This window comes from Hyaena hyaena, unplaced genomic scaffold (assembly GCF_003009895.1).
Source record: "Hyaena hyaena isolate Hyena2069 unplaced genomic scaffold, ASM300989v1 scaffold_756, whole genome shotgun sequence".
Classification (NCBI taxonomy): domain Eukaryota; kingdom Metazoa; phylum Chordata; class Mammalia; order Carnivora; family Hyaenidae; genus Hyaena; species Hyaena hyaena.
In genome coordinates this window covers 260,848-288,590 of record NW_024081384.1, presented here as the reverse complement: position 1 = coordinate 288,590, position 27,743 = coordinate 260,848, and the positions used below count along the sequence as shown (strand labels likewise).

Sequence of the window (27,743 nt, the reverse complement as noted above, 5' to 3'; positions counted from 1 at the left end):
TTATTTATTTCTAGGAGAGAGAGAGAGAGACAGCGTGAGCAGGGGAGGGTCAGAGAGAGAGGGAGTCACAGACTGAAACAGGCTCCAGGCTCTGAGCTGGCAGTCAGCACAGAGCCCGATGCGGGGCTCGAACCCACAAACCGCGAGATCATGACCTAAGCGAAAGTCGGACGCTTAACCGACTAAGCCACCCAGGCCCCCCTAATAATGCCTTCTTTAATATTTGGGTCAGCAGCCAAAATAGGTGATGTAGCTATCAAATTGGCTAGCCATCAACTATCCTCCTACTACATTCTTTCTGTTAGTGAAGAATCACACCTGTAATGGTGTATTGTGCCCTCAAGGTTTTATGCTTACACTGTGTTGTACTTGCAGAATTGGTTTAATATTGACTTTTATTATATAGTGAGGTAGATAACATGATTGTGAGCTCCTTGAGGGCAGGAACAGTGTCTTTTTCTCCATTGTATTCCTATGTCCTGGTACATAGTGGGCACTCAAATATGTATTGAATAATGCATGACTTCTTCAGCTTCATGAGATTTTCCTGACATTTTGATTTGGAAAAGTCTCTTTCTTACAATGCAGTATTATGAATCCATCAGAAAATAATGTCTCATGTATTTATTGTCTTTCAGTTGTTAGCCCCAACACATGTTATATATTCATCACTGATGCCATTTTATAAAAACCCATTTTCATAGACAATTTTATGTAATTGTGAGATTTAAGAGTTTAAAGTTCTTACTATCCATGGTAGTCTTCACCAAAGTAATTGATAAACTCTATAGTTCTTTCTGTAATTGTCTACATAAGGCAAAATTTAGAATTTGTGATCATTTCAATATTTTAAACCCCTATTTACTGTCCAGTGTCTGAAGGGGAAAAAGGGTTTGCTGATATGTTAGGGAAATATATATATACATTTTCTACTTAAGAATGAGAGTTTGTATGCTTTTCTAGCTATAGCTCTAAATTTAAGTAATGAACTGCCAGTAATATGTTTACAATACTCTTTAACATAGTGATGGAGCTTAGTATGTAAATAGTGCTGGTCCATGAGCTGTCTGTGAGGAGGTAAGTTCAGAAATTGAAAGCTTTAAAACACTTGCTCAGCAGTTTGATAGAGCAATTTTATGTCAAATCTAATAATAAAAATTAGAACTTGTGTTTTGATATTTTTCTATTCTAGTAATTCTTTTTTATTATTTTTTTACAAGATTTTTAGCTCACAATGAATTCTGAATATAAAGAAAAATATTCCTTTACCAGCAATAATTTGCAAAGCACTGTTCTTTTGAATGTTTGCCTGACCTTCTGAATGATACCACATGAGGTAGTGTTTCTCTACCAGTGGCCCTTTAAAGCCTGTCAGGGAGTAGGTTAGTCCTTTATGCAAGCCTGATATTTTCCTTAAGAATGCCTGCTCTAACACATGACCTCTTTCTTCTCTTAAAATTTGAAGATAAGAAGTTAAAATATTTGAAAATTCTGTGCTTTTTTAGAAATCTGTAATTCAGACATTTTAATGAAATTGTTTAATTCACATCTTTTTCCTGTCAAACAACATCTCCTAATAAGACAAATTTATTGTTAGAAAGATTTATAGACTAAAGACTATGAAGGGTTTATTGCTATGTAAACTTCATGAAGAGTTTACTGAGGGTACAACGTAATTAACCTTTGTTGTTCAAAGTTGATCATAAATTTACCTTGATCAAGAAAATTAAAGCATAATGTAGTTTTCTACTTATATTTAGTTGCTGGCTGGCAATTACAATGATATGATGAAAATGTCTATCCTGAATATTTTGAAGTAATAACTTACTACATTAGAAGCAACTGTTTGGGGGGAGAAAAACAACTGCTTGCAAGTAGATTCCACTTTGTTTACTATTTGTTGTAAAAACACCATTTGTAATAAGCCAAATACTATAAGCACAAAACTGTCTACTGGTTACACTTTTGAGGGTTCTCTCAAGTGTGGCTGGATCTCAATAGTAGATAAAGCACTCTGAATGGTATCTTCAAATTACAAGAGTTTTGGAGAGATTCATAAGATTTGAATCTGTTTCCAGATCAGCATCCATTTTTCTTTGCACACCATCCCCACTAAATGTGTGTGTGTCTATGAGAGACTGAATTCTGTGGAAAAGGTGTAAACAGATGAGCTAAATCTACATTGTGTATGTCAAGGAAGGGCTACTGTTCTGTTTTACACTTTTCCAGCTTTTTAATAGCATGCTGGTAGTACCTTTAGTCAAATTCTAGGTGCATTTTTTATTTTTTTAAAAGAATACTATTTAATATGTTACTAAGTCCTTAACAACATACCTGAAAAATGCTCTCAGAAATGAACAGAATGACATTTGGTAAAACTCAAGTATTCAAAATGTGTGTGGTTTTTAACTCCAGAGATTTTGCTTACTGCTCACTTATAGAAGTTTTCTTGCATCATAAATTCATTTTCAGCATGCATTAGTAGATTCCTAAGAATCATTTCAGCAAGACATAGTGTGGTTCTAGGTTATTTGTGTATGGCTTTTGTATAATACAGTTCTCAGGTTCTGAGAAGGAAGAGGAAATGTATATACGATTCGCTCTAAAATTGAGTGATGTAGTATAACAGTAGAGTACAACCTGGAAGAGAACCCTTCTGTTGAAAATACTTTTCCACTTACTTTCCCTTAATTCTTCAAATCCTTTCACTAAATGTAATTTGTCTTTGTCTTTTTTTTTTTTTAAATTTTTTTTTTAATATTTTTTATTTATTTCTAGGAGAGAGAGAGAGAGACAGTGTGAGCAGGGGAGGGTCAGAGAGAGAGGGAGTCACAGACTGAAACAGGCTCCAGGCTCTGAGCTGGCAGTCAACACAGAGCCCGATGCGGGGCTCGAACCCACGAACCGTGAGATCATGACCTAAGCGAAAGTCAGACGCTTAACCGACTAAGCCACCCAGGCGCCCCTGTCTTTGTCTTTTTAAATAAATGGGTTGAATAAAACAAAATGCTGGTTGTCATGAGTTGTTAGCTCTGATTAAAAATAAGTAATTGGATAGTGTAGCACAATAAATTGTACTTTCAAAATATTACCCATAGTGGGCATGCTTTTTAAAAAACAAACATAATGTCAAAAAGTTTTACTGAAACTAGTAATATAAATAATATATAATATTTGGCCTAATGTACAAAGCACTATGGGAGTAATGCCATTATAAATGCCCTTTTGCCCTAGCCTGGGCTTATGTCTTACTACTAAAAAATACCATAGGGGCACTTTGGTGGCTCAGTCAGTTACGCTTCCAACTCTTAGTTTCAGCTCAGGTCATGATTGCCAGGTTTTGTGAGTTCTAGCCCCACGTTGGGCTTTGTGCTCATGGTGCAGAGCCTGTTTGAGATTCTCTCTTCTCCCTCTCTCTCTCTGCCTCTCCCCTGCTCATGTTGTCTCTATCTCTAAATAAATAAACTAAAAAAAAAAAAAAAGATTTGAAAGAAATACCATAGATTTTTTTAAATGTAAAACTAAATATTTAAAACTTGTATGGTGACTCATTTCAAACAACATTCAACACTGTAAAATCAAAGCACAGGACTAGCATTTATGTAGCTGCCTAAATTTTATGTGAAATGGAATTTGACCCATAAGTGCTTTGCTCCATACTCACATCTAAAGATCTTTTTGAAGATAATCGCTGTGTTTTTTCCAACATTTTATTATGAAATTTTAAAACATACAGAAAAACTGTAAGGCTTTTGGTAAACACCCATATCTTTATCCTCCAGATGCTACAATTAACATTACGCTATATTTGTCTTACCATATATCTATCTCTTCCATTGGATTCATCTATTTTTAAGACATTTTGAAATAAGTTATGGGCATCAGTTATGCTTCAACTCTAAACTCTTTTATATGCATATGATTAATGTGTAATGTATAACGTAAAATGTTTCCGAGATTCATCCATGTTATTGAATGTGTCAGTAGTTTGTTCCTGGTAATTGTTGAGTAATACTGTATTGTATGAATATTGTATGAATATACTACAGGTTTATCTTATTGATGGACAACTGGGGTGTTTCCTATTTGGGCTGTTATGAATAAAGCTTTATAAACATACTTGTTTGGGGCGCCTGAGTGGCTCTGTCAGTTAAGCATCTGACTTCAGCTCAAGTCATGGTCTTACAGTTGGTGGGTTCAAGCCCCACCTCTGGCGCTGTGCTGGCAGCTTAGAGCCTGGAACCTGCTTCAGATTGTGTCTCCCTCCCTCTCTGCCCCTCCCCCACTTGTGCTCTGTCTGTCTCTCAAAAAATAAACAAAAAATGTTTAAACATACTTGTTCAAAATTTATAGAAAGGGCACTTGGGTATCTCAGTCGGTTGAGTGTCTATCCAGCTCTTGATTTGGACTCAGGTCATGATTCCAAAGTCATGGAATCAAGCCCTGTGGTCATGGAACATACTTAAAATTGTCTATCTCCCTCTCTCCCTCTGTCCTTCTCTTCTGCTCCCTCTCCCTCTCTCTCTCTCAAATTAAAAAAAAAAAAAAAAGACAAAATTTTAAAAAGCTGCCAGACCTTTTTCCAAAATGGTTGTATTATTTTATATTCCCACCAACAGTTGTTCTACATCCTTGCCAGAAGTTTTAATGGTGATTTTAATTTGCATTTCCTGAAAAATCAATGATTTTGAGCACCTTTTCAAGTGCTTTTTAGCCATTTATGTAATTATCTTTGTGAAGTGTCTATTTTGTATCTGTCTTACTATTTAGTTGTAGAGGATTTTTATATATTCAACATAGAAGTCCTTTGTCAAGTACATGTTTCATGAATATTTTCTCCTGGTCTCTGATTGTGTGTTTATTTTCATAATAGTGTCAGTTTATTGTATTTTTTCAGTGTTTTGTTATGAAAATTTTCAAACATACAGAAAGTTGAAAGACTTTTATATAAGTGAACACCTGTCCCACCACTCAGAATCTATCATTAACATTTTATTGTACTTTTCCTAACACGTATTTATCCATCTTTCTTACTGCATTTCAGGGTAAATTGCAGATATCAGTTCACCTCTCCCAGATACTTCAAAATGCATATTATTAATTAGAATTCGGTATTTGTAGTGATGGTAATATTCTACATCTTGTTAAGAGTTTAGGATTCCATAGGTGTATGCATTCATCAAAAGTTAGCTAGTGTTCATTTAAAATTATATGAAAAGTTCACCAAAAAAAAAAAAAAAAAGCTACAGGGATGCCTGAGTGGCTTAGTTGGTTAAGTGGCCGGCTCTTGATTTCGGCTCAGGTCATAAGCTTGAGGTCAAGAGATTGAGCCCCACGTCAGGCTCTGTGATGACAATGCGGACCCTGCTTGGGACTCTTTCCCTTTCTCTCTGCCTCTCCCCTGCTCACACTCTCTCTCAAAATAAATAAATACATGTATAAATATATTTAAAACCTACAAATACTGAATTCTAATTCAGTATTTCTACGTCTCCCTCCCCCCAGAGGCAGCTATTGTCCTGTTTTTTGTTTTTTGTGGGTTTTTTTTGCACCATAGATTAGTTTTGCCTGTTGTAAAACCTCATATAGTGGGGTTCATATATTGTGCACTCTTTTAAGGCTGCTTTCACATAGCATGATGTTTTGATATGCATTCATATTGTTGCTTGTATCACTGAGTCATTCCTTTTTTATGTCTCAATAGTAATCTTTTGTATGAATACGTCACAGTTGGTTTATCCATTCTGCTGTGAATATACACTGGGTTGTTTCCAGTTTTTGGTTATTGTTAATAAGCTGGTATGAATATTCTTGGACAAGTCTTTTTGTGGGAATATGTTTTCATTTGGGGGGATAAATACCTAGGAGTGCAATTGCTGGGTTATAGGGGAGAGTACTAGACCTTTTCCCAAAGTGGATGGAACAATTTACACTGAGTAACAATCTGTGAAAGTATCCTTTGTTTAATATTCTCACAAGATTTGCTGTTTGCAGTCTTATTCGTTTTAGCCATTAGTGTGGATATGCAGTGGTACTTCATTGTGGTAGTTTATTGATATTTAAATTTTATTTATTTTTTAAGTAGTCTCTACACCCAATGTGGGGTTCCAACTTACAACCCCAAGATCCGGAGTTGCAGGCTCTACCAACTAAGCCAGGCAGGTGTCCCATTATGGTAGTTTATTGTAGTTTAAATATCGTTCCCTTATATCCTACCTTCCTATCTAATCAGTGTCCATACAGCACTCCCCTCAGCTTTACCAGTTCCCCTCCACACCCAGCTTTTTCTGTCTTAACTTTAACTTTGTCTTCAATGTTTTATGCCATTGCGCTTTTATCTATAGTCCACTCTAGGAGAGAACTACTTTAAAATTGTTGAGCACCGTGGTATCAAATCATCGAGTTTGGTAAATAAATACTCCTATCATAGATCAACAGGAATATTTTACCTTCCTACTTATTTGGTTTGTGAATATTTTTAGAGGGGAGAGGTGACAGGATAACATTTGTACACAGACTTATATGCACAAGCTGTGCACAGATGTATAACACAAGTCATTGTTCATGTCCATCAACTGTAGATTAGCAGTAGTTCAACTCTCTTTATATAATAAATATGAAAGGCAAGATCCTATTGGAAATAGCTAGTGGCACTGAAGTAGTAAAGAATTTGGAACCCAGAATCTACTCTTGAAATTTTCAACAATTTGGTAGTTAAGTAAGTTCCTTTGAATAAGTTAATAGCTACCTGAGTTGGAAGTGTGGGAAAATCACTAAGGCACTACCACACTTAACTTATGTTTCTTTCAAAAATTAAATAGTTAAAAAAGACTTCTTAGGGGGCGCCTGGGTGGCTCAGTTGGTTGAGTGTCCAACTTCGGCCCAGGTCATGATCTCACGGTTCGTGAGTTCGAGCCCCACTTTGGGCTCTGTGCTGACAGCTCAGAGCCTGGAGCCTCCTTCAGATTCTATGTCTCCCTCTCTCTCTGACCCTCCCCTGCTCATGCTGTCTCTCTCTCTCTCTCTCTCTCTCTCTCTCAGAAATAAATAAAACATTTTAAAAAATTAAAAAAAAAAAAGACTTCTTAGGTGATAAACTTCTTTTTCCCATATAGTAGTAGTTTGTGATCTTGGCTGCTTGTTTGAACCATCTGGGAAATAGAGGAGCTTTTAAAACCTTATTGCCCAGACTCCAGAGCAATTAAATTACAGTATCTGGGATAGGACTCAGGCATTAGTATTTTATAAATTTCTCTAGGTGATTACAGTGTGCAGCCAAGGTTACAAATCAGTCCTATCTGGGAACCCATGAACTAAAATTTAGGGGCGTGTGTATGAGTTTTCTTTCTGTGAAACTTCCATGCTGCCTACTAACAAGGGTATTACAGATTTTTGGTTGTGCTTTGCTGTTTACAAACTCTGACTTTAGGCAAGTTCCTTAGCCTAATGTTTCTGTGATGATTAAACGAGATCATAATGAAAAGTTTCTAGTGCAATGGAGAGTACAAAGTAGGTCTTTAACAACTATTGGTTTCCTTCTCTTTTAGAAGTGGTATAGGAATAAATGAGGATTATAGACTATCATTCCTTCTCTGTTAAATTTAGTGCAGCCTTACCTGTCAGGTGTTACTAACAACAAGGCCCTTATATTACATCACGAACATGGAAGTTAACACAGGGCTCAAAGTACCAAACTCACTTATCTGTGTGCAGAGATAGACCTCATACTCTATAGTTAAAGCCATCAAATGAGCACTGGATACTGGATCTGATAAAATATACCAAGATAAATATGTTAAATGTGTTGAAGGAATTATACACCTCCTAATCAGAGGGATTTTCTTAATTTTTTTTTCTTTAAAACACGATGTTTAAACTCTTTGTACCAAAAATAAAAAGTCTGAACTCTTTAAAAATATTTCGTTCTTTTAAACAAACTTGGACTTTGGAGAATATTAATGTCTTTTTTTGGAAGTTGTGGTATACACTATAGTATCTAGAACTATGCTTTGTAGAAATATGTAGGCATTCATTGAATACTTACTGAATGAGTGATCTCATCTGGACCAAAGAAATTGACTTTTTCATATGCTTCGAAATAAAGCAACAACAGAAGCTTACAAATAATTTGTTTTCATTTTCTAGATTTATGTGGTGTCAGTTTCTCTTAAAAAGGAACGTTTGTACAATGAGCTGTTCCCTAATCTTTCTCGTGTGAAATACGAGGGCAGAGGTTGAGATCATGACGTGCACATAGGGATGGAAACAACTTAAGTGAAGGAAACGAGCGGGTGAGGACGCAGTGGGCGGCAGGTCATGAATTCTGCCCACTCGCAGCTTTTGGCAGCTCTGGAAAAGCGGCCTAAAAAGTTCTTGGGATTCTTGAGCTTAACCACCATTAGCCAGGGGTGGAGTGCCTAATCCTGTGGAGTGAATGATAAACACTGGGAGGCGGGTCTACCAGCGTTCCACTCCCTTGGGGCTGTAGGTCACGTGAGCAGAAAGTACTTCCCTCTTCCCAGCCTCCGTCTCCCGTAGGCAGTGATTTGAGTCCGAAAGGGGCACAGCAGGGAAGAGGTTAGGTCAGGAAGGTAGAGTGGAAGGCATTGTAAATACGGAACGAGCACGGGATTTCCAACTGTAACAATGCCACACTTCACGGTGACCAAGGTAGAGGACCCAGAGGAGGGGGCAGCAGCTTCGGTTTCCCAAGACGGGGAGACCAGCTTAGCAGAAATAAAAGCCCTGATTCAGCATTCAGATGAACCAGGTGAGTACTCAACTTGGGAACTTTTGGAACCTTTGGGGGTCTTTCCTGAAAGAAATGGTGATGACTAAAATGTTTTTAAAAATACCTCCTCAAGGATGGAGGAAAAGTATTGTGGTTAAGGTGTTTTTCAGTCAACTGTTTCACTCCCTTGTATATCTGATAACTTCTCTTTTTTTTCCCATTCTGGTTGGTTTTCCCCTACAATGAGTTCTGTGTTCATTACCTACAGGTGAAATTGAATCGGTGGCAGTGCTTGAGAAGAGTTTTCAAGTGAAAAGAAAGGCACAGTCAGAGTCAATTATGCAGAATTTGAATTTTACCTTTTGCTCAGTTTAAAATATATCTGGAAAAGTACAGAAAGGGGGAGAGCATGGTTCAGTAGTTTTGTACAGTGGACTCTGCACTCGTGCCTTCTCAGGTTATCCAGTATTTTGCCTCAGTTTACCAGTTAAACATTAATTCAGTAGCTCAGGGTCTAAGAATTCTTTAATGAAAGCAGTACAGTTGATCATTATGGTGACTAGCATAACATCAGTTTTAGTAAATTTGATGAATGTTATTATCCCTGTTATTTTCTCTAAATGCTAACAGTTACAACTGCTGGCGGGATTGTGGTTTTGAATTTTTAAACATGCAATTAAAGTGTTAGTTAATACTGTATTAAAGATAGAAGTAGTTTAAAGCCCTTTATTTTTTTAAGTCTATAAATTTCACAAATTGTCAAAAAAAAAACCTTCCCTAGTATGTGAGTAAAGTCTAAGGGAATAAATAATCTCTCAAAATTTCTTTTAATTCTGTGATTCTAGCTTTTCCTTACAGCAAGTAACACATCATAATTTCTTTCTGTAAACTATTCACTGTCTTCTGTCTTAGGAAGCCTTCATGAGTTTTTAAGAATCTCTAACAAAGACAAAGGACTACAAAAAAATTCCTTTTATTTTTTCCTTTTAGTGAGAAAATTTACTAGGGGCAGATACGATTTTATGGACACTATTTGCCAGGTTGTTTTCATTTTGCTGAATAGTCAAGGATGATAAATTGGAAGTGAGTTTAGGCTACTATGACCCTGATTCTCCGCAACTTTAGCTCACAGAAGTTAGGTTTTCTCTCCGGATCATGTATGTTTGAAGTTACTTTCTTAGTTGCTTACGTTTGTTGCCTTTAGATTTTAATCCCTTTAGGCTTTTGGCTTTGCTGTTGTCTTAATTAATTTCACAAGATGTAAACAAGTAAAGTCTGTCTGTACCTCATTTCACTTATCATTGCTTTTTATTTCCTTTCTTCACTACCTCTACTCTATTATTTCATCTTTACTGGTCCCGTCATGTTTGGTGAAATCTGCTTTCCTCGGATTACAACAGTGTTGAAATCATTTAATCTATTAGCAACCACCTAGAATAGCTGTAAAAATTTTTGATAGCAACCAACTTTGTAATAAGTGACATTGCTAGGCTTAATTTATGTTTTTCCATAGTTATTGCTTTGGGCAAAAGAGTTACAGATATAAATCTAACTTGAATTTAATAAGGCTTTTTATTTTGGCGTTTTCCATGACAGCCTGAAAGTGTCCACTTGAATGAACTGTTGTTTGGTAAGTGAACAACTAATGGGAATATATTATCTAAATTGTATTTTCTTTATTGTAGGGTTAAATTAGAGGGGAAGGAGGGAAACCTATGGGGAAAACTTAATTAAAAGGGTTTTTTTTTTTTGGGAGGAGGATTTTTTTTTTTTTAGATTCTAACATTCTTGAGGATAGATGGTGTTTTGGGAGCAGTTGCTTGAAATGTAGTAAGTTTTAGCCCCTTGTTCTTCTGAGTTAAAAAATCTCCTAAGTTGATTGTGGTTTTGTGGCAAGCACTTCCAACGCTAGCCAGTTTTATAACCACTTTTTAAATGTTTTTCTCTCTGTATCTCTGAGGAGAGAAATATGTACTTTCATATAAATGGAACATATTTAGAAAGCAGATCATTCTTTAAAATGTGATTTTTTTGAAGGTGAGATTTATTTGAACTAGACATAATTTGAGATAAAATAGAAATATGAGTATAGACATAATTTAAGGTAATTTTAAGAAGTACATTAATTCCTAGCATGCTACCTACCAATCTAGTAGATCCTTGCTTATTTAAAAAAAAATTTTTTTTTAATTTTATTTTTGAGAGACTGAGAGTGTGAGCAGGAGAGGGACAGAGAGTGAGAGAGAGAGAGAGAGAGAGAGAGAGAGAGAGAGAAAGGGAGTGGGGGCACAGAATCTGAAGCAGGTTCCAGGCTCTGAGCTGTCAGCACAGAGCCTGATACGGGGCTCGAATTTAGGAGCGGTGAGATCATGACCTGAGCTGAAGTCGCTTAACCAACTGAGCCACCCAGGCACCCCTGCTTAATTGGTTTTAAAGGGAAAAGCAGAAACTCAGACTTTTCCTAACATCTCTTTCTTGACTACTTTCCTCCTTCCCTATCCAGATTAGGTACCCTATCCTATGTTTTCTCAGCAACCTGTCCATAGAACCACATCTGTGTTACAATCACCTGTTATATTTGTCTCTCTTACCCCAGTAGACGAACTATAGTTCCTTGAGGCTAGAGACTTTGTCAAACATTTTTGTATCTCTGGATCCAGGTGAATTGCACATAAGAGGCTATTCATGAATAGACTTTTTCCTGCCTTTTTAATTCACTAAACACATGTTGAATGCAAATATCATGCCATGTGTTGTACATTCTTCTTAAGACTACAAATGCATAGGAAGTATAAGTTCCACACTGAAAGCAGCAGAATGGCTTTGGAGCTGGGGACCTGGCTTTGAATCCCAGTCCTACTAATTATTACTAATTAAAAGTAGTGATAATTTGTGTTAATTATTACTTGAGTGACTTTGAGCAAGTTATTTAACTTCTCTAACCCTTACTTTGCTCTTGGATAAAACAAAAGGAATAACAGTACCTACTTTACATGGTAGTTGCGAATTACATGGGAAAACGAATATAAAGCACTTATTCCATGTGTGACACAGAATTCAAAAATAAGAGCCACCTTTTACTTACTGTGATTGGTTGTTTAGTAAGAACAAAAAGAAACAGCTTTGGGTACCAGATGATGGAGAGAATAATATTGCTTACAAGGAACCCTAGATGGGTATCTCCGAGGATGGGGACACAACTGATTCTTTAAGGGAGATCTAGAGAAGATTCCAAGTAATAGTAAAACAATAGCAGGAATGAGAGGAGGGTATAGAAACTGTGCAAAACAAAAGTTTAAGGCAGTTAGCACATGGGACATATGGTAAAGAGGGCTAAGAGATGAGGCTACTTAATGAAGGATTATCAGTTTCATCTTCTCTTCACTCTGTGGGAATAGTGGGTGTCAGTGCCTTTTTAGAGCTACACCGAGGCTGTCTGTGGACAGTACTTGCCTTGAGCTACATGAGAGTAGTAGCAGAGTCAGTGTTCAAACTTCTAAATTTTATGTGCTTCCCATCACACCATGATGGGAAGTCATTATTTTTTTAAGAGTAAGTTACTTTATATCTTAATGTCCATTTGTCCACAGGATTTCATGTTATCAAATCTATGATGGGTTTTATAGGAACAGGGCAACTGAATTTTACTATTAAACTTATTTAATCAGGTATAAAGGTTACATCCATTCATGTGTGTAAGTGTTTATTGAGTTTATTAAAGTGTTTCTCTGAAATAATTGTTCTTCCCCTCCTTGGATCTTCTTACAGTGTCTATGGATTAGGCAGATTTCAGCTGCTAGATTTACCTTTCACTTGATATATACAAATAGCAGATTGGAAGACTTCTCCTTTCTTTGAAATAGGATTCTAAGGAAATTTTCAGAAACAGACCTGTAACAGAAAAGAAAGGAACCTACATTGTTGAATAGCATGTCCAGATATTAACTGTCAAATAGTTCAAATGGTATGAGAGCATACTATGAGAGAGATTGTGTTATATAGAATTTAAATTTTATTAACCCACAAGATGTTCGACTGCTTTTAGTTCTGCCTGTTACGCATGAAAGCTTATGTTCTAAAGGAGATGCTAGGACTGCTTTCTTTTACTAACATTGAACTAGGTTGAAATACACAACTGAAGAGTTTCTTTGTATTGATTAAAACAAAATCTTTTCTAGGGGCACCTGGCTGTCCCATTCATTAAGTAGAGTCTGTGACTCTGGTCTCACGGTTGTGAGTTCAAGCCCTGTGTTGGGTGTGGAGCCTACTTAAAACAAAAAATTAAATCTTTTCTGTAGTAAAAATTTAAAGCTTCTTGTGTGTGTCCTTTTAACTATTCACGTGGGCTTTTTACAAACCCAACTAACAAAAATTCACATCTGCTGTCTTAAAATCTGAGGTTCAAAAGTTTATCCTTTTTATTTAAAAAAAAATTTTTTTTTTTTTTTTTTTGAGAGTGTGTGGGCAGGAGCAGGGCAAGGGCACAGGGAGAGAGAGAATCTTAAGCAAGCTCCACACCCAGCATAGAGCCGGATGTGGGGCTTGATCTCATGATCTTGAGATCACCTTAGACGAAATCAAGGGTTCAATGGTTAACTGATTGAGCCACCCACACACTCCTCAAAAGTTTATCCTTAAAAGGTGACTCAATGAGACATGTTTTTCTGCTTCCCTTCCTACCCCATTCTATTCCATCATTGTCAGAAAGAACACCTCCCTGAAATACATTGCCAATTCTTTTTACTATGTATTTTCATGCTATATCTAAGACCTAATACAACAATACAAATTTGATTCTGATTCCTTTCAATTATTTTTACATCTTAAAACTTTAGATTGCTAACCCTTCTTTATGTTACGCTCTGACGATATTGAACTTTTTTATTCTCTATTTCAGTACTCTTATCACCAGGTTTTTAGAATCTTTCCCCTAATTTTCCTTGCTTCCAATCCTCTGTGTACCATCTGCTACTTTTGCCCAACAGGGGTTATACCAGATTGGAACTGATTTAATTCTATAAAGATAAAATTTCTTATATATATATATATATAGTTATTGCTTAATATTCTTATAATCTATACTCAAAGCAGCATTTAGTTTAGGATTATAAAAATGTTAAGTGTAGTTGTAGAATATTGTAAAATACTCAAAAGTTTTCAAATTTCAGACTGAATTTGGACATTTGGGATAGGTTACAAAGATAGATTGTAAACTGATAAACTTTAAACACTTTAGCATTTCTTGGTTTTGCCAGGTTGAAAGAGGCAATGGTTTTACATTACAAAATGTCATCAACATTATAGTAGTAACTGTTGAGTACCTATTGTATGCCAAGTGTGTTAAAAATACTGGCTTATTTAATCTTCACAACAGCCAGGACAGGCAATCATTATCACCATTGTACAGATGAGGGAATTTAGGTGCCAAGAAACTAGATAAACTGTTTAAGTGATAGATAAAGAATTCAGACTAAGATCTTTGTGATTAAAGCCTTTTTTCTTTTCTCCACACCACATTGTTCCTCTACTTTAAACAGACATAATTATTTATGTTTTCTGAACTAGGTTGCTCTATTTTCTCAGTAGAATTTAGAATTCAATTAGAATTTCCTAATTCTTGTTAGATTCTAATTCTTTCCTCTGTGTAGTTCTCAAAATTAATGGAAAGTTACTTGCTGCTTCTCCCTTTTCATGTGTGGGATTTTTTTTCCCTTTAATTTGGTGTAGAATACTCTTAGAAATGATGCTAAAAATTGAGAAGTCTGAACAAGCAAGAAACCTGGTTTACTCTGACAATCCTTTACCGGTCCTCCACTCCTCAAATTTCTAGGGAGATGGTCATTTATCAGTGAGATACGATAGAGACTTCATTAAAAACTAAATGTTAATGATGGGCATAGGGAGTAAGTGAAATAATTTTAATATAACTTAAAAATAAATACACTACTGAATGCATGAAAGATGTGTTTATTTTAGTATATTAGAAAAAGTAACATTTTGGGACGCCTGGGTGGCTCAGTCAGTTTAAGCATCCGAGTCATGGTCTCATGGCTCGTGAGTTCAACCCCATGTCGGGCTTCGTGCTGACCGCTCAACAATCTGGAGTCTGCTTCCAGTTCTGTGTCTCCCTCTGTCTCTCCCCCTCTGCTGCTCACTCTCTGTCTCTCTTTCACTCTCAAAAATAAATAAAGATTAAAAACAAAATGTTACATTTCTTTTAATGAATCTTAGAATGAAGCCAGGTAAAAATACGTCTGTTTAGAGAAAAATACTAATATAGGTAGAACGTAGTAAAGATTGACTGTGGTTGCATGAATACTATAAATGATTTTAATCTATTCCAAGCCCTCATATAATGAATTAGATTCCCTTTCCTTTCCCTTGGGTTCTTTCCACTAATAACTAACCTTTTGGTGATAAGAGATTTTTTTTTTTTAGTTTATTTATTTTGAGAGAGAGAGAGAGAAAGTGAGCACAAGCAGGGGAGGCACAGAGGGAGAAGGGGAGAGAGAATCCCAGGCAGGCTCCCCTCTGTCAGTGTGGAGCCCAACTCAGGACTCAAACTCGGGAACCACTTGAGATGAAACCAGAGGCTTAACGGACTGAGCCACCTAGGTGCCCCTGGAGACAAGAGATTTTGATGGTTGCTGTAAGAATAGTGAGGGGCCCCTTGGTGGTTCAGTCAGTTGAGCATTTGACTTTGGCTTAGGTCATGATCTTACGGTTTGTGAGTTTGAGTCCCCACATCAGGCTCTGCACTGATAGCATAGAGCCCGCTTAAAATTCTGTTTCCCTCACTCTCTGCCTCTCCCTGGCTTGCTCTCTATCTCTATCAAAAAATAAAAATAAACTTAAAAAAAAAAAAGAATGGTGAAAAAGAGTCCTTTTCAAAAGCTGCCTTTCTCTTTTCCCATCTCCTGCCTTTGTTCATATATTTTTCATTTGAACTCTCTTTTCCTCTGCTTTCTGCTTCTGGTCTACCACAAAAATTGTGCAAACCCACGTCTTCTCAAGACCAGGCTCATACTCATTTCCTCCAAGATGAATTGTCTGATCTTCTACCCCAACTTTGATTATTGCATCGATCCACATTGATCAGCACACATACTTTGCAACGTGGTCCAAACTTGCAATGGCTTTGCATTTGTATTTGTATCTCTTCAACTATATTGTGAATTATATGAGGGCTAGGGATAGTGTTTTAATGTATTTTTGAAAATTATGTATTTTTATTATAGAAAATTTAAAACCCACAAAAACTCCATGACTTTCTATTCATATCTGTTGGTATTTTACTTTTACATGTTCTTTATATTTAGGGATATCATCTCTTTGTGATATAGATTGCAAATATTTTTCCCAGCCAATATTTCTTCTAAAGTTTTTTTTTTTTTTTCCATGTTTATTTATTTATTTAGAAGGAGAGAGAGAATCCCAGGCAGGTTCCATGATCAGCACAGAGCCCAACACAGGGCTTGATCTCACAACTGTGAGATTGTCACCTGAGCTGAACTCAAGAGTCAGATACTTAACCATCTGAGTCATCCAGGCACTCCTCTTTTAAAAGTTTATTGAGGAATAATTGATGTAAAATAGACTGCACATATTTAAAGTGTACATTTTGATGAGTTTTGACATCTGTATATACCTCCTGAAACAGTTAACATAATCAAGATAATAAACATTTCCATTGCCTCCAAAAGTTTTCTTGTACCCTTTTGTAAACCATTCATCTAATTCCGTGCCTGGCCCCCAGGCAACCACTGATCTGCTTTCTGTCACTGTACATTAGTTTGCATTTCCTAGAATTTTATATGAATAGAATCATAGAGTATGTACTCTCTTTTATCTGACTTTTATTTAACAGTTATTTTTTACAATTCGCCCACCTAGTCAGTATCCTTTAAGTTCAAGTAACATTAAGATCTTCCTATTTTTCAGAGGCTAACATTAGGGCAGTAGTTGAAAATGATAGAACGCAAGATGTTTGGACTTAATAGAGACTTTTTGAAATTTTGACCTATTTGCCAGGATTTGAATGTTTTTAGTATTAGTCTGTAAACAGAGCTTCCTTTTCAGGGTGGATTCTGGAAAGGTGAAATCTCACTATCCCTCTGTTCCTGACTCCAGCCTGTATCTGCCTTGTTTGAGCCAAATGGCCCCTGGAGCCAAAATAGTTAGGCGCAAGTGAGGCCTGGGCTCTGTGGGAGGTCTGTCAGGGAGGGATGGCACAGGACTTGCTCCTCAGGGCTGGTCAAGAGCCTTGGGGTGAAGATAACAATGGCAGACCCAGGAGGGAGCTTGGTTTGGTAGAGATCCATGGACTCCTGGAGGAGAGAAGAAAGGGACAGAACCAGGGACTGATATCTCTCTGTCTCTGAGGGTGGGAGATGTAAGGATACCTGAGAGCTGGGAGGCTTCCTCGTGGGCCTCCACAAGTTGTCAGCTTGCCCGCTGGACTGTCCACCTATGGGCATAGAGCCTGCTTTGTCTGTCCATTCTCTTGAGACTGCTACCACTTACTTGTGGTCCTCCAACAATGAAACCGAAGCCCCTCTGAGGTAATAAAGGAAAAGAATCCATGTAGGGAAGCCAGGCAACCAGAAAGAGAAAAATCACTTAGAATAAACAATGTGGTGACTAGCTAAAGAGAAATGCTGGGGAAGACAGTAACTTGAATATGAAAATAATAGCATTTAAGGAAGTTTAAGTGAAGTACAAAAGACTTCATAGAGCAAAATATATGATTTTGCAGCTAAATACTAAGGATTCTCAGTCCATGTACAGGTTTTTTTTTAATGTTTTATTTCTGAGAGAGAGAGCGAGCAGGGGAGGGTCAGAGAGAGGGAGACACAGAATCCGAAGCAGGCTTGAGAGAGAGAGAGAGAGAGAGAGAGAGAGAGAGAGACAGTGTGAGCAGGGGAGGGTCAAAGAGAGAGAGACACAGAATCCAAAGCAGGCTTCAGGTTCTGAGCTAGCCATCAGCACAGAGCCCGATGCGGGGCTCAAACCCATGAACCGTGAGATCATGACCTGAGCCAAAGTCAGATACTTAACCTACTGAGCCACCCAGGTGCCCCCATGTACAGTTTTTTTATATTCTGTCTCCACTAAAATGTAAGCATTGTAAGGGCAGGAACTTTTTCTCATGCATACATTGCTAATCTGTTGTAAACACCCAATGCCTAGAACACTGTCTTGCACGTAGTAAGCATATAGTACATAATTACTGAATAAAGGAATAAGTGAATGCGATCACTTATTGGCTTGGAAGATCAAGTGGAAGAAATATTTCATTGTACAGAGCCAAAAATATGAAAGATTGAAAAAAAAGTAAGACATTTGGAGGGTAGATTCAGAGCACCTAATGTGGTTTATATTGGTTATAGAAAAAAGAGTGAAAATGGAGGAGAACGAATAATTAAACGAATAGAAAAAAATTTCCTAAGTTAAAGACTTCAACATGCGGAAGGTAGTTCTAGGGAATATGAGTGATAAAACACACATTGGGTTATCCTGATAAATTTTTTATTTCCATTGATTCATCTTAGAGGCTTCCAGATAAAAAGGATGGTATACCTATTGTCAGACTGGCATCATAATTCTAAGCTGGAAATTAGGAGACAGTGGAAGGGTATCCACAGATCACCAAGAAAAAGAGATTGTTAATCCCAAATTCATTTTTCCACTGAAGATATCCGCATTACAAGGGGTAATGAGTTATGTAGTATGAGAAAATTTAGAAAATATGTTACCAGTTTAACCCCTCTGAAAATATTTAAGAAAGGTTTTTAACCAAATAAACGAGCCCGAACAGAGATCATGGGGTGAAAGGAATAGAAATAGTAGAATGACAGACTCTCCTGGGAATGTATTGTGTAAATGCTAACCAAAAGTGACATACTTCAGGGAACGATAATTATAATGTAGAAGTACTAAATGAGTCAAAGCAAAACCTCAAAATTGTTGGGGGGTGGTAAAGAGGCAAAAGCTTTCCACATTGAGAAGAGGAGAGGAACAAATGCTGATAGGCACATGTAAACATCATTAGTCATCAGGGAAATGCACATCAAAACCACAGTGAGATACCACTTCACATCCATGAGGATGGCTCTAATAAAAAGGTGGACAATAACAAGTGTTGACAAGGATGTGAAAAAATTGAAGTATCCATATACTTATGGTGGGAACATAAAATGGTGTAGCCACTTTGGAAAACAGATTGCCAGTTCCACAAAAAGAGATAGTTAGCATATGGCCCAGTGATTCTATTCCTGAATATATACCCAAAAGAAATGAGGATATGTGTCTGCCCAAAATCTTCTATGGGGATGTTCATAGCAGCATTATTCACAGTAGCCAAAAAGTAAGAGAGAAATAACCCAAATGTCCACTAATTGATGAATAGATACATAAAATATGTTATATCCACATAATGGAATATTATTTGGCAATAAAAATCAGATGAAGTAGTGATACATCCCACAATATGGGTGAGCCTTGAAAACATTATGTGGAGTGGAAGAAGCCAGTCACAAAAGACCACATAGTATGATTCCATTTATATGAGATGTCCAGAAAAGCCAAATTTAGGAAACAGAAAGTAGATTAGTGGTAGCTTCTGGCTAAGTAAAGTGGAGGAATGAGATGGAGATTACTCATGGGTATGGGGACTGAAATGTACAATAAGATTGTGATGATACTTGCACAACAGTGTGAATATATTAACATTGAATTGAGCACTTAATGGGTGAATTTCATGGCATGTAAGTCATCTCAATAAATAACTTTTTTTTTCTTTTTTTTCTAACTTTTTTTTTAATTTCTTTCTGAGAGAGAGACAGCATGAGCAGGGGAGGGTCAAAGAGAGAGGGAGATACAGAATCTGAAGCAGGCTCCAGGCTCTGAGCTAGCTGTCAGCACAGAGCCCGACACAGGGCTCGAACCCACAAACCATGAGAATATGACCTGAGCTGAAGTCGGACACTTAACCAACTGAGCCATCTAGGCGCCCCTCTCAATAAACCTTTTTAAATAAAGGGACGAAATACCAATACATGTAGGACTTGCAGGAATTTCCAAGGCTTTATGCTGAATGAAAGAAGCCAATCTCAAATGATTATATACCATAAGATTACATTTATGTATTTTTTTAATTATGGAAGATCATGACACACTTGTTAATAATCAGAACATGTTTGTGAGCATGCTTTTATTCACATACACACTAAAAACAATGTTTCTTAAAATTTCAGTATACAGCATTTATAGCAGTTGTTTCTATTTTATGTTTGAAAATAGAAAATCTTAAATTTACTTGCATTAAACAATTAACCTTTGACCATGACATGAAATCAGTAAAGTCTCTTAAAATATCAGAAATGTTTACTGTATCTTCTTAGTCCACATAACACAAATATTTAGCTCCTTGGTTCTTAGCTCTTATCTCCTTAGAATTTGAATGTTTGTGTCAATTTCCTACCCTCCTTGTGAAAGAAGTAATCTATATAGTTAGGCTTGGTCTTCCAATACCAACTTGTAAAATGAATTTACTAAAGTGAAATAATTTGGGTCATCCATAATGCCAAAGAAGGGTATAAGGTATCAAGAGTCTTCTTGAATGTTAGCAACAATCCCCAAATCCTAAGTAAGGATTATTTCTGTTCTGTTTTATTAACCGTGTAAGTTCTGCCCTCTCTGTGGATTTGGCCCAGGAAACTGTCTTTCTGTGATACTGTGGGCTTTTACTAAATCTGCTTTCTGCTATTATGCCTGCTGTCTCCCAAGTTTTATCGGGTATTAAAATCACAACTCTCTTCTTCATAGATGAGTTCTTCAGCTTCTGGTGGATTTACTCTTATAAATCTATTTCCTCAAGGGTCTCTGTTAATCTAATGCTTACACTTAGCATATACATCAGAATTTGAAGGATATTCTTGATAAGCATCCAGCATTGGTGGCAGATCTGCTTGTCTAATCTAATGGGTCCTACCACATCTTCTGTTTTTTAGAGCCCATTGCCCCCCAGTGCCATTAGTTTCACCTCTACCAACATCAGGCTGTCGCTGCCCCTGTCCCTGCATCACAGCGGACCCCTGCTGCAAGAGTTGGGCTTGAGTGGCCTCAAGTAAGGATAAGACTCAACTGGCCCTGGTTCTTGGTCTACTCCAGAGTCAGCTACTTGCCTGCTGGCTCCTGTGGTCTTGCCACCTCTCTTTAAACCAAGTCTGATGGATCAGAGGGAAGATTGCTAAATGAATTCTCATACATTTTTGTCAGGGCTTGGGTATAGTGTTCTCTGCTCCCATTGACTCTCCATTTTTACTGCTTCCCGTCTTCCTTACCTTTCTTACCCTAGTGTCTGGGTTGCTTGGGAAAGACTGCATTACAGCATTGCAGCCATAATTCTTTCAATGATTTTTTTTTCTCTGTTTCCCTCTGTGGCTGTGCCTTGTTCTGTTCACTATTATTTCTAGGACCTGATCTCAGTTCCTCTCTCTTTACATTGACTTTTAGGAAAGTGTATCCTTTTATCTTCAACTCTGTTTTTTATGATGACTTTAAAGTTTTTATTTCTGTCATTAGCTTTTTATTGAAACTAGTCCTGAATTTCTATCTCTGGGTATTTTTCTTTGAAATCATTTCATCATCAGTCAATTAACAAACATATATTGAGTATTTTATACCATGTACAAAGCTCTATGTTACAAAAAGCTGTAATTGTCACAGCAAGATCAAAACAAAGTTCTTGCCCTCAAATCCCTTAAGATGGGCTGATAGGACCCTGCCCCTGCCCATCCCCCGTCCCTCAGTCCTCAACCTTGCATTGACTCACTGGGCTTCCTCTCATTCTCTTTTCTTTAAAAACATTTTTTTTTCCACTGAGTTTTTACTATCATTCTTAATCTTGGCAGCTTTGTTGCTGGGGTGGGGACACGGGGGTGGTTATCTCACAGCTATGAAAATTGGTGCCACCAAATATTACCATTTCCAACTTCAAGTGTACTGTTAACACTATTCAGAAATTCTTCTAAGTAATCCTAGTTAGCCTCCTTTCTCTCAAGTTCCTCACAAAATTTAGAATGCTTGTTTAGCCCCCAATCCTCCATTCTCTTTTACTGAGCATATGACTGAACTGTGTCACAGAGTAAACTGTACTTACAAAACGCCTCTTGCCAGCATCCAAATTGATCCCTATTCTTTACTTTCCTCCTCCTTATTTAATGCTCATCTGTACACCTGTGCTCTAGAGCCTTTCTTGCCCCTCCTCTCCTGTGTTTTCTACTATATTTACTCTTTCGCCTCAATGTATTAAAACATTCAGTCTCCCTCCCTCTGCCTCTCCCTCTCCCTTTCTTTCCTTCTCATTTCCCCTTAGCAGTTGCAACTCATTTCGTCTCCCAAATATTTCTCAGATCTGTCCCCTTCTCCCAATCCTCCCTGATACTACATTAGGTCAAGATAGTTCATTGTCATTTCTTGTCTAGCCTCCTGAAGCCATCTGTATAGTAGCCACCAGAGGGATTTTTCTTAAATACAAATTTCATCCTTTTACTTCCCCATTTAAAACCATGTATTGTCTCCCAGTTGCCCGCAAAGTAAAGTCTATTCTGCCTAACAGGTCATATATGTACCTTCATGATTTAGAGCCTTCTAACTTCAATTTTTTTTTTAATGTTTATTTGCTTTTGAAGGAGAGTGACAGAGACAGATCATGAGTGAGGGAGGGGCAGAGAGAGAGGGAGACAGAATCCGAGCTGTGTCTGAGCTGGCAGCACAGAGCCCTAAGTGGGACTCAAACTCATAGACTCCAAGATCATGACCTGGGCCAAAGTCGGACACTTAACCAACTGAGCCACCTAGGTACCCCTAGAACATTCCAGCAGCCTCCTTAAGACTGAGTTCAAACTTCACTTCTTCCTTACTGGCTTCTCCATTACATTCTTCAGAGAGTGTAATGTATTGTACACACTCCCATATCTATTTGTGCCTCTGCTATATAGTATTTTAATCATTGTTAAATAATTATCTTACACATATATGCTATAAATCTCTAAGGGTAGCTACTGTGTTCTGTTCTTTGTGTATTCCCCAGTGTCTGTTATATAGTCTTGACATTTACAGGTGCTTAGTAAATATTATTTGAATTAATAGGTTGATTAATGAAAAGATCATACACAACAGTATATCCCCAACAGTTAGAAGAGAGTTAAACCTGATAGAAAATTAAACCTCAGGATAGACCTAAGCCTAGAAGCACTTGAGTTGGCTCTTTGAAAGATGTAGAGGTCAGGTAAGTAGAAAAGAAAGAAAAGGAAATCTTCAGCGGAAGATTGATTTAATCAGGGATGTGTTTTTCCCGAATCAAGGCTCACAAAGCATTCCAGAGTGTGGAGCAGAGGGTTCATGACTAAGAACAGCAAATGATAAAGTTAGAAGTAAGATAGTGTTAGATTATAAAAGGACCTGAAAGCTATGGTGAGGTATTTGGAGCTCACCCTGTAAGCCAAGGGATCCAAACAAGTAAATCAGTGTCTCTGTATTGGTATTTAAACCAGTAGGTTCTGCCACCGCCACCCTCACTCCTGGGCTGAGAATTCACAGTAGGAAGGAGACAGAATCTCCAAAGTTGGCCCTTTCCTTTCCTTGGAGTGACTGGAACCAGTGCCGTACATGTTCTGTCTGGATATAAATGCGTGAGAATGCTCATTTCTTCACAGAATGGTTGGAGACTCCTGGCACAGTCATTAGGAGACCTTTGAAAGTGTTTTGGTTTGAAAGCAATGAAGCAACCTGATAAAGGCAGAATTTTAGGATTATCAGTATGAAGGAAAATGCAGGGTTGTTTGAAGATGGGAGAATTGGTGGCAGAGGGAATAATTGATAACTGAAAAAAGCTATTTGAATAGTCTGGACTAGAAAGGATGAGAATTTAAATGATGGCAGTGCAATGGAAAAGATTGGCAGAGAAGCCACAATTGACTGGATTTTTGGTGAATGAGAGAAGGGGAAGAATCAAAAGTTGGAAACACATATGCTGACCAGTTCTTCTTACCCACTTTTTTTTTTTCAATGACAACAACCTCTTCCTTTCCTATCAATGTATGTGAACGTTATATATTCAGTACAATATATTTGTATGATATTATAAACTATTCTGTGTCATTATATGTTAGTTATGTTACACCCCTAATATTATATGAAGGTATATTATTAGGTTAATAGTTCCTATTGTATCTCTAGAACTTCTCCATTAGCTATATTCTACCTGCTAATCCCTCTGTCTAGAATGTTTCTCCTTCTCCATTTCTCTCACCCTTTTGCTTTTTGATAAACCATCCATTCTTCATGATGTAGCTCAATTATTTCCTTGACACCATCCCTGACTGCTTTATTTTATTTTCTTTCTTTTTTGATTCCCACAGTATTTGTACCCATTAACAATTATCTTTATCGTTTTATAATTGTTTGTGTAACTCCTCTCCAAACTTCTTGAGAAGAAAGGGTCATCACTCTTTTGATATCTGTAGTGTCTAGCATAGTACCTGATATATGGTAGGCGAATTTCAGAGTATTGGTTGAATTAATAATAACAGCTATTCATTATATTGCTGTCCTTTTTAAAAATTTTTTCAATGTTTTCTTTTTTATTTACTTTTGAGAGAGAGAGTGCACGCGTGCACACAAGTCAGGGGTGGGGGCAGAGAGGGGGAGACACAGAATCCAAAGCAGGCTCTAGACTCTCCGCTGTCAGCACAGAGCCCATCATGGGGCTCGAACCTGTGAACCATGAGATCACGACCTGAGCTGAAGTCAGACACTTTGCTAACTGAGCCACCCAGGTGCCTCTTGTTACTGCTATCCTAGAGACCATGTTAGAGATAGTTTTTAGCACATGGATACATTACAGTGGTCTGATAACAATTATGCCTGCCTTTCTCTAATAATTTAACATTCATTTCATTTTGCATATTGCATTTGTTTCCTTGCCTTAAACACTGCTTTCATTTTGAGACTTCTATGTGGAGAATTTCCGTTGTTTTCCATCTGCTTTAGACTCCCAAGACGCTAATATGACCCAACCCAAAGCAGACCATCCCAGACATGTGCCATGTTTATTCTCCTCCTGTGATTTTGAGTTCTCCATGATTGTTTTTTTTAAGTTTGTTTATTTATTTTGAGAGAGAGACAGCATGAGTTGGGGGGGGGGTGCAGAGAGAGAGCGGGGAGAGAGAGAGAGAGAGAGAGAATCCCAGGCAGGCTCTGCCTGCACTAGTAGTGTAGAGCCTGATGTCAGGGCTTGAACCTTTGAAACCACGAGATCATGACCTGAGCCAAAACTAGGAGTTGGACACTTAACCAACTAACTAGCCACCCAGGCGCCCAGAGTTCTCTATGATTTTTAAAGTTTTAAAAAGATCTACTTAAAGCTCATACTTCCTCAACCTGTGTTGCTCCTCTACTTCTTTGGGCCCTTAATAGCACTAAAGGCTATACCACAGGTTATTGGTTTTACCACGTTGGGCAAATCATTCCAGCTTCTCTGAGCTAGTTTCTTCTGGAACATGGGAAGAATGCTTCCTCACAGGGTTGCTGTGATTTGGTGTGATGAGAGTAGAAAATGTTCCCTAAATGGAGTCATTTAGAGATTGCCTTTCTAATGCTTCCATTTTTATGTATCATCTTTGCATTTATTTAATATTTTTTCTTAAATTGAGTCACTGATTTTCTAGTTTCCTTTACAAAAGGAACTTTATCACTAAATGAAATACCAGAGTGCTTGCCACTCTATAAATAGAGAATAAACTAAAAATAGGTGTAACATAAATGGCATTAATCTTGCTAGATACTGTTGCCAAGCAGAGGCTCTCAGCCTGTCAAAGAAAAGAGATCAAGAGAGAGTTGCATCTTACTGGGATAAGTAACATTTTTAAGGATTGCTGTGCCACACATCAGATACCTATTTTGCTGATCTGTAATTTAATTATTACATAAATACCTTGTTGTAATTTACTTTACCTTATTTTATTTTATTCCTAATATATTTTTCTGGATAGTGAAGGGTTACTATGTTACTAATACTCATTTTTGTACCTACATTTATGACCAGTATCAAGTAGTAGAAAAAATCAGAATCCAGGTTCAAGCCAGTCTTTGAAGTGTACACTCAGTATACCTTGGCCAAACCATTGAGCCTAACTTAGCTTTAGCTTATTTGTTTGTTTCCTACCTCTGTCACAGAATCATCACGGAAATCTAATGAAATGTGGGAAGACATTTGAAAAGCTGTAAGATGTTATGAAATGTGAAGTACTACTACCATTCTTTTTTTAGTTTCTTATTTTGAACTTGACTCTTCAACCAGATTGTGAGTTGTGAGTTGCTTCATGTCAAGAAACACCATACACTCATTGTTTTATTCCTCACAGTATCCAACAGTTTAGGTGTGTTTAGGTGTTAAAACTCATTGAGTTAAATTATTGTTTATTCATGTAGGAATCCTATTAATAAACTTATACTGGAAATGTAACACAGATGCTTCTGGACAATTACTATTATAATTACTTTATCAAAAAATTCTGAATCATATGTTAATGCATATTTAGTCCAAACAATAATGTACCAAATTTTGAAATAATAAGTGACTCAAACTATTAGTATCACCATTTTCAGTCTGTAGAATATCAGTCCAAGGATTCACTCATATTAACGTTTGTATTTTTCTGAGTATTGCTGTACTGCAAAATGTTTAAAGTTCTAAGAGATATCCCCAGCTACCTAAATTGTAGTTTAATCACAATTATTTCTCTTAAGGATCATTCCATGGCTCATCTCAATTTCCTTTTATTAATTATTATTGTTATTATTAGTGTTATTTTTATTTTAGAGAGTGCAAGTGTGGGAGAGGAGCAAAGGGAGAGAGAGAGAATGTGAAGCCAATGCAGGGCTTGATCCCACAACCCTGGGATCATGACCTGAGCCAAAATCAGTAGTTGGACACTCAACCAACTGAGCCACCCAGAAGCCCCATCATCTCAATTTTCTTAATAGTTGTGATTTAATGAGTATCTACCATCTGTGTTCCTCATAATAATTTTCTATGGTGTAGTATTCCTGTAGATAGTAAATTACAGCTAAGGAATATGAAATCATTTTGGCAATTATGTGAACAGCATATACAGAGCTAGGATTGCACCTGAGCTTTATCTGCTTCCAGATCCTATGTTCTCTTTTCACTGTGCCTTGTGTTTGCTCCAGAACAGCTGCACAGCAGTCACAGCATGCCTTCTTTCACCCACTCCACTTGTGATCACGTCATCGCTCTTTTCCCTGTCCCCTACAGCTCGGGAAACGCCATCTCTGTTTGTCTGATTGCTCTTGGAAAAAACTTTGACTCTTCCTCCTCCCCTCCCCACCCCTCCTCCAGTCCATCGATATGTTAACCTTGTGAACACTTCCTTTAAAAAATACCCACCTTCTGACTACTTCTCAGCAGCTCTGATACTTCTGACCTGATCCAGGCTACTGTTAGCTTTCTTGGACCATTGCAAAAGCCCTCTATTTCCACTTCCTTACTTGCCTCCTTCAGTCTGTTCTCCAGACAACAGCTAGAGTGATCATGTTTAAGCAGAAATCAAAACCTCCCAATGGTTTCCTAGCTCACACAAAGTAAAACACAAAGTCCTTACTGTGTCCTACAAGGTTCCATGTGATCTATTCCTCCTCCTCCACCACATTCATACATCTTATCCCATGTCCTATCACATTTACCCTGCTATTCCCTTTGGTAACCTGGCCACCTTGCTGTTCATTGAACATGCTAACATCCTGCAGCTGCTTCAGGGTTCTTGCACTGACTGTGTCCTCTGCCTGGAGTGTTCTTCCTACAGATATTCACTTCAAGTTGCTGGTCAAATGTCAGTTTTTTATTTTTCTTAATGTTTATTTGAGAGAAAGTGTGTGGATGAGCAAGTACGAGTAGGGGAGGGGTAGAGAGAGAGAGGGAGAGAAT

General features: G+C 37.4%; 1 protein-coding gene across 2 annotated transcripts in view; it reads left to right on the top strand.

Moving 5' to 3' along the window:
• Positions 1-27,743, top strand: part of SLC12A6 (solute carrier family 12 member 6) — a 93,407-nt gene that overhangs the window by 12,644 nt on the left and 53,020 nt on the right. Inside the window, exon 1 of one of the 2 annotated variants that reach the window (XM_039218322.1) lies at positions 8,548-8,770. The exons of the other annotated variant lie outside the window; for it this stretch is intronic. Coding sequence (XP_039074253.1) covers positions 8,647-8,770 — 124 coding nt within the window. The 5' untranslated portion in view covers positions 8,548-8,646. Of the gene's footprint in view, positions 1-8,547; positions 8,771-27,743 lie in introns of those variants that run through there. 2 annotated transcript variants of the gene reach the window in all.